Source organism: Tursiops truncatus, chromosome 5 (assembly GCF_011762595.2).
Source record: "Tursiops truncatus isolate mTurTru1 chromosome 5, mTurTru1.mat.Y, whole genome shotgun sequence".
Classification (NCBI taxonomy): domain Eukaryota; kingdom Metazoa; phylum Chordata; class Mammalia; order Artiodactyla; family Delphinidae; genus Tursiops; species Tursiops truncatus.
In genome coordinates this window covers 30,825,221-30,837,583 of record NC_047038.1, presented here as the reverse complement: position 1 = coordinate 30,837,583, position 12,363 = coordinate 30,825,221, and the positions used below count along the sequence as shown (strand labels likewise).

Here is a 12,363-nt window from a genome sequence, read left to right as displayed (position 1 = left end):
GAGTAGGAAAGATTGATTCATTGAGATGGTTTCAGATTTCACATTGCACCTAAACTTTAAGTTGAAACTACTACTTGTAGAGTTTGGGGTAGTATCAAAGAAAAGAATAACACAATTTCATGGAAAGGCTATTAAAATAATCTTCCCATGTCCAATTACATATCTGTATGAGGCTGGTTTTTCTTCATATGCTTTAACCAAGACAACAAATTGCAACAGATTGAATGCAGAAGCAGATATGAGAATCCAGCTGCCTTCTATTAAGCCAGACATCGAAGATATTTGGAAAAAAAAAAAGAAGACAACAATGTCATTCTTCCTGCTGATTGTTTGTTTTGTAAAATTCAGTTGTGTTTCATAAAAATGTTATTTAATTAACATATAATGGGTTGTTTAAATTTCTGTTTTAATATCTAATACAGACATATCAATAGGTATAACCTACATAAATAAAAACTCCTTCAATCCTAATTTTTAAGTGTGTAAAAGGGTTTTGAGGCTAAGTCTTTGAGAACTGTTGGTACAAAGGTACAGAATGGAGTTAAAGCCTGGCTTTGCAGGCTGTGATCCTGAGTTGCCAAATAATGAAAGGTTCTGGTGTCATTAAGGGGTGACTTAGTCAAGACTTATTGGATAATTCAAGCAAAGCACTTAGCACCACCTCTAGAACAAAGTAAGTAAACAATAAATGTTATTGTTGTTCTTATATTATAGCCTCAAAAATGCTAGCTATCATTATTTTATTAGTGGTAGTAGTATTATAACACCTCTGCAGCTAATTAGTGATATACATGGTGACTTCTTGATTCTTTACAACTGTATGGGGTTATACTCAATACCTCTTCAACTCCTTTCAAGAAGTAACCCTAAATTTTCTCATGTGACTATATCATCGTTTTATGAGACGATATCCATCTGCCAGATCATTTAGGATTGCAAAACGAAACGTGTGTAAGGTAGAGAAATGACAGGTTTACTAAGAATGAGTTTCTTCCTGTAAGAAAGGGAAAGGAGAAAAAATGGTCATACCTATTAAATTTCCCTAAATAAATGTAATCCTTAAAAAAAAAAAAAATTGCCTCTTTGGCAAGGATTGATGTAGAGTTTAAAGGTCCTAGAATTTCCTAAAATGTCTAGGAGAAAGGCTATGACAACCTATGATTCTACAAATACTTTAATGTGATTGAAAGAATAAGCAAGTGGTTAAACCACTTTAGTCACAGTTCTAGTTAACCAGGAGAGAGGAAAGAGACTGAGTCAAAGGAAGGTAGGGGAAAGCAGCTGAAATATGATTCAAACACAAGACATTTTTGCAAAATCATTTTTTGAAGTAAATCAAACCACACCAAAATGAGGTTACCTAATTTTTCAGGACAATACACAGGAGAAGTAACTATTTTTATTGGACTGTATGATGCTTCTCAGAGCCGTTTTTACGTATCTAGTCTCATATAATCAATGGGAAATAGGAGATTGCTAAATTGGAAGTTATTCACACGTATTTTCTGAATAGACAAGGTGGGGGAGAGATGCACTCGAGGAAATTGGAACTATAATGGAACTAAGCTCTTATAAGACTTTTAATGAAGGAACAATTAAATGTAGAGTTTTTTTTCTTTTTCTTATTTACAAGGCAATTACCCAAATTAGAAAACCCAATTATAATTTGAGTGAGCCCCTGTTGGAATAACATGGGAACGTAAGGCAGGGATCCTTTGAAAAGGGCAGATGCTCGCTGTCATAATTAGGGAAACGTGGATTTATACAGGTAAACTGCAAGTAAAATAGCTCTACCATTAAAGTGAAAACACTAAAATATGACCTTTTCTGAAACAATATTCATCTTTTCAGTATGATGTGTTAGTGCTTTTTTAAAAAGTGACAACCAAAAAATGGCTAAGATAAATGAAGGAAAGGCACAGGCATTAAACATTGGTTTGCCATGAATACCAAGGCACCAATCAATAGCATAAGAATAAGTTAAGAGCACTAATTACTTCACAGCCACTTTAATCTTTTTTTCTCATATATATATATATATAATTTCATATATATATGTATTCTAAATTTTCCTTCACCTCTCTACCTATTCACTCACTATCTCAAGTGAGATAGTATTTTAGGTTTTTACTTTTCTTATCATTGAGAACAAGATTACAAAGTTAATTGGGATTCCATTCATACTGGAGTTGTTGATCCTGTGTGGAAGGAAAGCAAAAGTGTGAAAGCAACCAGCTAGCAGGGAGACAAGACAAGAGGAGAGGAAGAATGGAGAGGGACAAGCATCTTAAAATGTTCTGTTCCTCTACCATGACGAGAACAATTAAACCCAGGATAATCTGCTATTTTTGTTGTTGTTTTGTCTTCACCGGTCCTGGCAATGTCCAACTAGATCTACCCTTATGATAAATGGAAAAATATAAACAATGAAATATCTAACTCTTAAAATAAATACAGAGCTGTGATTTAACCAAAGCCTGGAAATAAAAAATATACAACACTCTTCATCAGAACCTTTAAAACAATCCAACGTTTTAATCACTAAAATACAAGTAATGGCTGGCACCAAATTCTGCTACCCAAACCACATGCCTACCAGCGATCAGATGGTTGTCAGAGAAACAGAAATCTCAGCTCTGTTCATGCTACTGCAATACGGCATTGGTGCAGCTTCAAATTTCAAAATGAAAACTTTCTGGTCTTATCTTAAATATTACATCTGATTTCTTCCTGAGTTGTTTCATGAGTTATGTCCTTTGTTTCTTCTCAACATCAATTAATTAGCTCACCACCCATGAGTTAAAAAACTAGGTCTCAGTTCCAAGACAGTAACATATCTTCCTGTGTTGAGCTGGTAGAAAAGATGAATAATGAAGTGTTTGTGGTTCTGGCAGCTAAACTGGGATTCACGTTGGGAAGAATAAATGCTATTAATTCAGGATAAAGCATAATTAGTAGGTCTAGTAATAAACTGTTGGGAGAAACAGCAGCAAACAGACCTAGTTGAAAATCTGACACAGGTTTTGCTAATTTGAATGAAAGCTTTAAACAGCCAGGGCACATAAAGATGCAGAAACAAATCTACAAAGAATAGCTATAGCTGAAATCAAACGTGTACTTACACATGACCAATTCAGGAAGGCCTAATGGTCTCACACTGATCTTTCCAACTATAGTTAATGCTTTCAGCAGCCACAACTTTGATCTTGTAGTATAAAGCTCAATTAAAATAAGTCATAGTAACTAATACGGGCTATATTTGAAAAATGATCCTGTTTTTTGCACCAAACAAAAAGTTCCCTTGATGATTAGAGTGTCAGTATTAGAGTTTATCCCTCTCTCTCCTTCTCTGTTTTCTTTCATAAATTGGCAATATGTACACAGAGAAATGAAGTAAACTACAAGAAGATTTAGCTATGGGAAGGTGGGAAGGATAAAAGGAAGATGCTGCAAAGGTAAGATTTTTGACTGAAGCCACTTTTGCTCAACTCATTTGCTATTACTTTTAAAAAATTTAAACAGCCTATTGAGATAGTTTAAATTCTATGTATTCTGGCCTCAAACCCCAAAAAACAAAACAAAAACCCTCCAAATAACTCAAACAATTACTATCTTCACCAACAAAGAAGGCAACAAAACCTGGCCTTCTATATTATAAAAACACAAGGAAAAACCAGGAAGTTCTTTAAAACCATGATCCTTCTGAAATCTAACAATGACCATTAAGTCATTAAGTCTTGGAATTCCGTAATAAAATCTGGACTGATTTTTCTTCAAACTCACATTTAATATATGGCAAGAAAGTATTTTAGATGATCTTACTTTATCTTTTAAATGGCCATCGGGACAGTTCACTTAATACTCTGTTGTCAAATCTACATAAAGGATGTCTTTCATAGGGGTGAGAAGAGTCATCAAATATGTAGATGGAATTACTAGTCAAGGTAAGAATGAAGAGGCAGCTTCATTCATACAGAAATGGCTCACCAGGTGTTTCCCTATAAACTTCCAGAACCTACCATCTGTTAAATGGAATAGTGAACAGAAAGTCCTAACTGATTATCTCTTGTCCACAGAAAAATCTCTGGTTTTTCATTTACTACCATTTGTTTTAGTTTCATAAGTCATTATCAATTAAAGGAGTAAAAGATATTATTTTTTTAACCTGTCTAAAAAACCTCTAATATACCAGTGTAAATCAAGTCATGCTTTCCATGATATTTATTACCCCGAGCAGATCCAATTTTCATTGCCCAAAAAATAGTACAACGGGGCTTGAAAAATATGTGCTGACTTGCCTGGGTGCTAAAAGCATCACCAATAATTTTGATTAATGTATCTTGACACCGAATGCATTAACCATACAATATTCTTCTTGCTGAAGGGCTAATTAGAATTCAAGTCAGCATGATACCTACTTTTGAGGATTACAGCAAGAACATTTGTGGTAATAAGAACCTTCAGGCAGCCAGTTTTGGTAATGATTGATTTGTAAAATTATTGAGGGGGAAAAAAAGGATGAGAAAGTAGAGTCTGTCCCCCAAACACTTATTTCCCTGAAGGATCACATTTGAGCATAAATTAAAACATCTTGGTGGCTATGATGAAAATGAACTACAACAGCAAGTTTATTTAAAATCCAGAAAACATAAGTTTCTGGTTTTTTTTTTTTAAACAGGATTACATCACGAAAGCACAATTGGTGTATTTAGTCAAGCTTTCGTTATGGCTGCTAAAAAGTCTCTGATTTCTGGTTGTATGAGTTTCCTAATTGGACTCTTAAACTATTCAACTGCTCAGACGCACTTTGGGCAAGCAGGAAGTAATTATAAGTAACAATAACACACTGCTATCCTTTTAACCAGTATTCTTTTTCTTTTTTCTTTTACAGATTCATTTCACATCCTATGTCACTTCCAAAAACTCTCTTCTGTTATTTTAAAAATGTGACTTGATGTTTCTAAGGAAGAAACCTCATCTCCAGTGTATTTAGAAGATAAGTTTCTATAGATGACTGGGCACTATACTTAATCCTAAGAATGACAAAATAATGTTTCTGCCACCTGTAAAAGTTAGTGCTTATATGATCTAGTGTCAAGGATGAGTTTATATAACGAAGTGTAAACAGTTAGTTACTGTCTCCTGATCCTCAGGTTCTTGATCTGAATCTCAAATGGTCACTAATGTGGAAGCCAGAACAAAAATATCAAGCTTTGAGGGAAAATATTGTAAAAATTTCTTTGCCACCTAAATGATTTGTTTTTCTGATTTGATGTAATTTTCACTGTATTATGTCTCCCCATTGTACTCGTTTTAATGTATCAGGTACATTTTTCCCAATTTACTTTCTAAATATGATGAGATACACTGGTAGTCAACACTGAAAGGAGAAAAACAAGCATTGAAAATTCATATTTGTAAAAAATGTCTTGGGCTGGGCAACACGATGAATGGGGCCTAGAGATTTCCATTATTACATGTCAAGCTTTCCTTTTGCTTTTCCTGTGAAGAGTGTCGGGAAGGAGAACTAAGACAGTATCATGTCTTATGCGCAGAACACTGTGTTTCCTCATCCTTTATCCCTGGAATACATTGGGTTATAGGAAAAGGGGAATAGTGTGATGTCATGTTTCAAGAGAAAATATGTTATCTTACTGCTCTTAAAGGTAACATCAACCATCACCGCAAAGGAGTTTTCAGAATTTAGATCTATGAACCTGGAGGGTGTAAATGGCTTTATGATCTCTAGGTTGAAATGACTCACAGGAGGAAAGACTCTATAGAACAGGTGCATAAACAATGTTTCCAACATTCTGAGCTGCTCCAAGAGAAAGAAATAACAATAGCTAAAATTTATATAGCGTTTACTATATGTTTGGCAATATTTTAGGAGCTGCATGTATATTAATTCATTTAATCCTCACAACAACCCTCTGAGTTATGTATAATAATAATTCCCATTTGATAAGGAAACCCAGCACAGAGAGATTATGTAACTTGCCCAGTATCATGATATAGCTTCATAAACTGGTAAGGGGTAGAACCGGGATCTACACACTGGTGGTCTGGTCCTAAAGATCACTGCTCTTCATGACTTAATTACTAGGGTGATGTAACCATGAAAGGGGTAAGCAATTTTCAACATGTATGGAAAGAAAAACATGTTTAAAACTAGGAACTTTGAATCTCACCCTTTTATGTGATATTGGAAAAGCTAGTCACAATAAAGTTTTACCCATGAAACATATATTTAAAGGCTTGTTAATCAAAGAACTTTTCTGAGCTCAATCCTTATTCCAGAAGACCAATGTTTGCATGGCACACTGTGCAATGTACAACGTACGATAATTTAATCTTCCCAGCTGAACATCTTAACACTATATGAACCATGGATGCATGAAATAGGAATTCCAAATGTCTTCCACATGGTCAGAGCACTTTCCAATACTTGTTCGGGAAGCTTAAGAGTAGTTTGAAATTAAGTGATGCCTCTTCTTAGTGACTTTTATGTATGCCGATGGTATTAGTATTTATCTCTGAGTGGGACCCTGAGGTGATAGATAGATGAGTCTGCTGCCTGTATTTAGGCACTTTGCTCATTTCCTGAGAGCAGTGTGGAAGGCATGTGGATGCTCATTAAGCTTCCAACCGTTCCCCGAGAGCAACAGGTGGCAAATCAAAGCTTCCCTGGTATGTCATGGCTGGTTTCCTCAACATCTTGGAAATAACGGATGGCATGTGCACGCTCTCTGTAGTACCAGCAGATAAGGAGATGGATAGCAAGGAAGTATTTCCAAAGCATAAACACACACACAGGTCTAGGAAAGTTATGACTAATGCTCTTGCTACCACACATTCTAAATCCATATATGGTGGTTTCATCTTTTAAATATTATTACTCATTCAAACTATGAAATCAAGGTTAACTGTCCTGTGGTTAACTACCTAACAGAAGCAAGGTATATTAAAGGAGTAAAGAATACCCCAAGTTAATGAAGCTATATCATAAATTTATAAACTTTTAACTGTACATTTAAAAATATCCAATAACTACTCATGACTATGACGTGTTTTTAAATTGCCTCCTTTACAAAATTACTCAATTACACTGAGCACCTACGACATTATAGGGCAAGCATATCACTTACATTCTGGACGAGAGAGAGAAGACAGAGCTTATTAATCCACAAATAGAATCTGTGATTTAAACTGAATACTGGATAGTTACCCAACAACACTCGATAATTACATAGAAACGTATCTCTAGTTAATGATAGAAAGATTTTTTGTCAGTTGATGGCTTTTTCTCACCATAGTCACTAGTCAGGTTAGAAAAACAAAGGAAAGTATCAGCTATAAGATCTTGACAAAATTTGTCTGGCAACATCCCATGACCCTAGAAATAAAAACGTTTACTGGAGGTGGCAAATCACCAACATCTTTCCCAATTTGAAAAAGTTCAAAACCTTCAAACTGGTCCACCGAGGACTAGAGAAATGAGCTGGGGTATTTTTCACAGTGGAGGACATAAATGAAAGGTAATGAGAACAAATAGTAGTAACTGTAATTGTTTTGTTTGTTTGTTTTGGAGGGAAAAACCCCAATACCTTCCCCCTTATATACTCTCTCTCAACAAGAAAGCTCACCCTCAGGAGAAGGGACAACTGGATTTCTACACAGCACTGAGATTCCTGCCTCAGGACCTGGTGCTGGCAGCACAGCCCAGCTAACCTACAAGCGAGCGCTGCAGGAAACCCTGCCCCAGTCCTTCCAAAATGCCCCTCGTTTTAAATGCCTCCCCCCTTACTTATAATGTTACCGGCTTCTTTAACCTAGTGCTGAATTTAATGTTCTTAAATTTGTTTTAAAAATCTGTGATTTTCCAAATATCAGTAAAAAGTTTTTTTTTAATGTGTGGGATTATTAAGGAACTAATAAATAAATTAGTTATTGCCATAAATGCCATAAATTAACTGCCATAAATTAACATTATGCCATAAATTAACTCTGCAGTATGAAATCACATATAACTTATTAAGTTATTTTTGCTAAATATCAAATGATAAGGAAATGACTTTGACTCTTTAGTAAACTGTTGTCATGGAGTGTACTTTTCAGTGAAGAAGTCAAAGACTAAAAATATATTAAAAGGACATATCTGGACATCTGTGATACTAATCTGGAAACATCAAACAAAAAGCAGAACCAAAATTTCTGAGTGCCAACCTGGAATTCATAGCTTTCATGGCTGTTAATTATAACAAATATACTCATAAAATGTTACATATGATACCATATGATGTCTGGGAACTCAGTAATTTAATATATTAATTCTAAAATCATATTATTCATGTAACACATTTCAAACACAATCTTCATAAAGCAGCATATACAACCCTCTTACTGAAATGAGGAATATTAATTTTAGAATCATCTAATGTACTCTAGAGATTAATTCAAAATTCTATAAGATGAGAACAATGTAAAGGAAAATCTACTTGCATTATGTTATTTTATCAAACAGTTCTAGAATTAAAAGAAAAAACTTTAAAATAAGAAGCTGATTTTAAGGGAGCACTACAGCTAAGATACTAGAACTTTTAAGCCTTGACAGTTGCCATGTAAAAAATTTTAAACAACTAAAAAAAATGTTTGTTAATATTTTTAGACAATTTAAAAACATGTAAAACAATGTTTTCAAGCTAAGCTTTAAGCAGTTATTTCAAAAGACATACAAATTTTATGGGAATAGTATGTAGGTCAATAAAGCTTAGTAATATTTGTACTTTGCAGTGAGAATTATTAACAGGAAGTAGAAGCACAAAACACATTGGAAGGACTTCCCTGGTGGTGCAGTGGTTGGGAATCCACCTGCCAATGCAGGGGACACAGGTTCGAGCTCTAGTCTGGGAAGATCCCACATGCCGCAGAGCAACTGCGCCCGTGCACCACAACTACTGAGCCTAAGCTCTAGAGCCCGCAAGCCACAACTACTGAGCCCATGTGCCACAACTACTGAAGCCTGCGTGCCTAGAGCCTGTGCTCCACAACAAGAGAAGCCACTGCAGTGAGAAGCCTGCACACCGCAACGAAGAGTAGCCTCTGCTCTCCACAACTAGAGAAAGCCTGCACACAGCAACGAAGATGCAACACAGCCACAAATAAATAAATTAATTAAAAAAAAAAAACTTTGGAAAGATTATTATAATGGGTGAATCACAAAAACAGCTGCCTGGATATTAGATTTAAGGGGATGTTAAGATTTTAATTCTGGTCAAAATCTGATAGGATCTTAAGAGTAAAATTTAAATGTGAAGGGAGACATTGTAGACTTTAAAGAATTCCTATGACTTCAAATGAAATGACTTTTACATTTATTTAAGGGGCATAGTAGGTTATATAGTGGAATATACAGTCCAGAGAGCCATGGCAAACTTTAGAAATACCCATGCTTCATTTTTTTTTAATTGAAGTATAGTTGATTTACAATGTTGTGTTAGTTTCAGGTGTACAGCAGAGTGATTCAGTTTCATATATATATATATTTATGTATATATTATACATATATATGTATATATATATATTCTTTTTCAGATTCTTTTCCATTATAGCTTATTACAGGATATTGAGTATAGTTCCCTGTGCTATACAGTAGGACCCTGTTGATTATCTATTTTATATGTAGTAGTGTGTATCTGTTAGTCTCAAACTCCTAATCTATCCTTCCCCCCCCTTTCCCCGTTGGTAACCTTAAGTTTGTTTTCTATGCCTGTAAGTCTATTTCTGTTACCTGTGCTTCATTTTTAATTAAAAAATTTAATTGGTTGAAATGGCTGGTGAGTATTTAAAGAACAGCACTATATTTTTAGCTTCCATTTTTTCATTTTTGTGACTCTCACAATTACATTTCTATGAAGCCAAGACTGTCAGTGCAGTATTTACCTTTATCCCCGGAAGTCCAGGAAGCCCAGGAAGCCCTGGTTCACCCTACATAGGAAAATCACACAGCATTATAGAACAGTATTCACTCAGGCACAGTATCTGAGAAAAACATGGCAAATGCTCCAGCTGAATTCTTGCTGTATGTATATATATGTCTAATATATATACTGTCTAGTTTCAAGATATTTGGTGAGATTATACAGTTCAGTCAACTCTTGATTCAGGGACTGTTGACTATTTTGCAGATTTTTCAGGATTTTCCCTGTTGCTGCCAGTTCACTGCTCATTGTCATCACTACCAGAAGGTGAGAAAGAGAAATAAAAGGAGAAGGAATTCCTGTGTTTTATTACTCCCTGGTCAATGATTTGTTGAGGAGGCTGAATCTATCTGCTGAAATGAGGATTATGTGCATTTAAATAACGCATCCTATTCCAGGGCTCTCTTACCTCAGATAATCAAGAGTTGGCTGTATGAACAGATGGTCATATCAAAACAATATACATTAAAAGTCTCATTCACCTAAAAGTATAACAAGGTTTCTTTTCCATTCCTGAATGATGAGAAGATAAATGCATGGTTAAGATTATACTTAACTCCAGCCCGTATATCAGACAATTGTTGAGTCTGGGTAACCCTGCTTAGCAATGGAGGGCTAATGGTACCATGCAGCTGCTTCTGAATACAGGTTTGAGATTAAGTGGTACATTTTGGGTGAGCACACTGGAGTCAAGCTAAATCTTCTCATTTTCACATAATTGTTTACATTACTTTAAGCACAAAGTATAGTGACAAGAAGTTATATTGCTTAGAAAATCTCCTGAATTTCACTAAAGAAGCATAAAGGAATTGCTAGAGAAAATGAAAGTCCATCCTGTGTTGGACTGAGGTGACTAAATATTGTGGAAAATAACATTTGAAGGTAAAAGTGTCACATCATTTCATGATGGCGAGTCAGTGTTATGACAACTATACCAAAAGAGACAGAAGCATCAAACTAAAGATAGAAGTGGTAGAAGGTACTTCTTTCATCTAAATGCTTGAACAACCCTTATTCCAAGGAAAATCTGCTAAGAACAACCAGACATTTCATCTTTAATATTATTACTTTCAAATTATGGAGGGCTATAATTTGCTCTGGTATTATCACAAAATGACTTCAGATACTGTTTATATTAAGCTGTATGGTTAGACATAGAAAGGAAAATGACTTTCCTGATGGTTTAGGTCAAAGGTGCTTCAGGAATGCAAAAGAAAAGCTATTCTTTCTGAAACTACCTGAGTGAAAGTTTGCATTGTGAACAAAAAGACTAAGATGAGATTAAGCCAGAGAAGAAAGAATGATTATTAAGAATTTGATATTTCATTCAAAGAAACTTGTCCAAGTAGAGTAAACTTTACATAGATACAACATTATACATTTGATTTTCTTTTTCTCCCCCCCATTTCCCTTTAATCAATAACTTTAGGAAGCTCTAGTAAAAAGAGCTTATCCATATTTCAGTGAAGATTCTCTTTTACTAAGAAAAAAGAATAAGGCCCTTGAAAACACAGTAAGTTGCAGTAGAATATACAAGCAATAAAAGTAAACATATTGGTGACATATTGATAGTTTTGTATTGTTTCAGAAAAGCCCCCAAAACTCAAGACATCCTATTTAAGACATGTGTGGAAACATATAGGTTGTAACACTGTTTCCTCAAAGGAGTTTTTACTAGACCCTTCCCCAAGGGGAAGGGTCAAATTAAAAGGATCTGATGACTACTTTAAAGTAAGATATTTATATACACATGCCTACATAGACACATTCATGTTTCTCACAATGAGAAAGATGTATAAAACATTATGGATTATTTTATAATGTAGATTGGATACTTACAGAGAGTTTGAGCGCTTAGCTCTTCCCTACATCATATGCATATATATGTAAGTATATAGGTTATAAATGTACTTTTTAATGAACAAACCTTTCAGGAATTCATATTTCATACTCTTGGATTTTGACCTTTCCAAATTTATGTTTACTTAAAAGTTGACAAAATGAAGGATTATAAAACATTTAATGTTACCCTTTGTGCAACATCTCAGCATTTTTAGGAAGATATTTCTTCCTATATAAATTCTCTGTCCTTATACCATGAATGTTTATCTTTTAATTAAGAGACAGTTTTCAGTTAATTTCTCCATTCTTGCCTATTTCTTGACTCAGAGCTTCTCTGAGCTGAGTTCTTGGTCACGCACAGCCCAAGTTCAGATCTAGGTCATAATTAAGAATCGGTTTGTTATTCCATTCAAAGACTTCTTGCCCAAGTAGATTACACTTTACACTGATACGTTATGCTTCTGGTTTTCTTTTTTCTTTACCTTTCACTCTTTATTCTCCATTATCGGAGACCCTTGTCTACTGTTAAAGTCAGTTCTCT

At 34.7% G+C, this 12,363-nt stretch overlaps 1 protein-coding gene across 1 annotated transcript in view; it reads right to left on the bottom strand.

Moving 5' to 3' along the window:
* Window positions 1–12,363, bottom strand: part of COL25A1 (collagen type XXV alpha 1 chain) — a 465,859-nt gene that overhangs the window by 58,621 nt on the left and 394,875 nt on the right. The window contains exon 18 of the mRNA XM_073804997.1: window positions 9,943–9,987. Within this exon, the coding sequence (XP_073661098.1) occupies window positions 9,943–9,987 (45 nt within the window). The remainder of the gene's footprint in view (window positions 1–9,942; window positions 9,988–12,363) is intronic.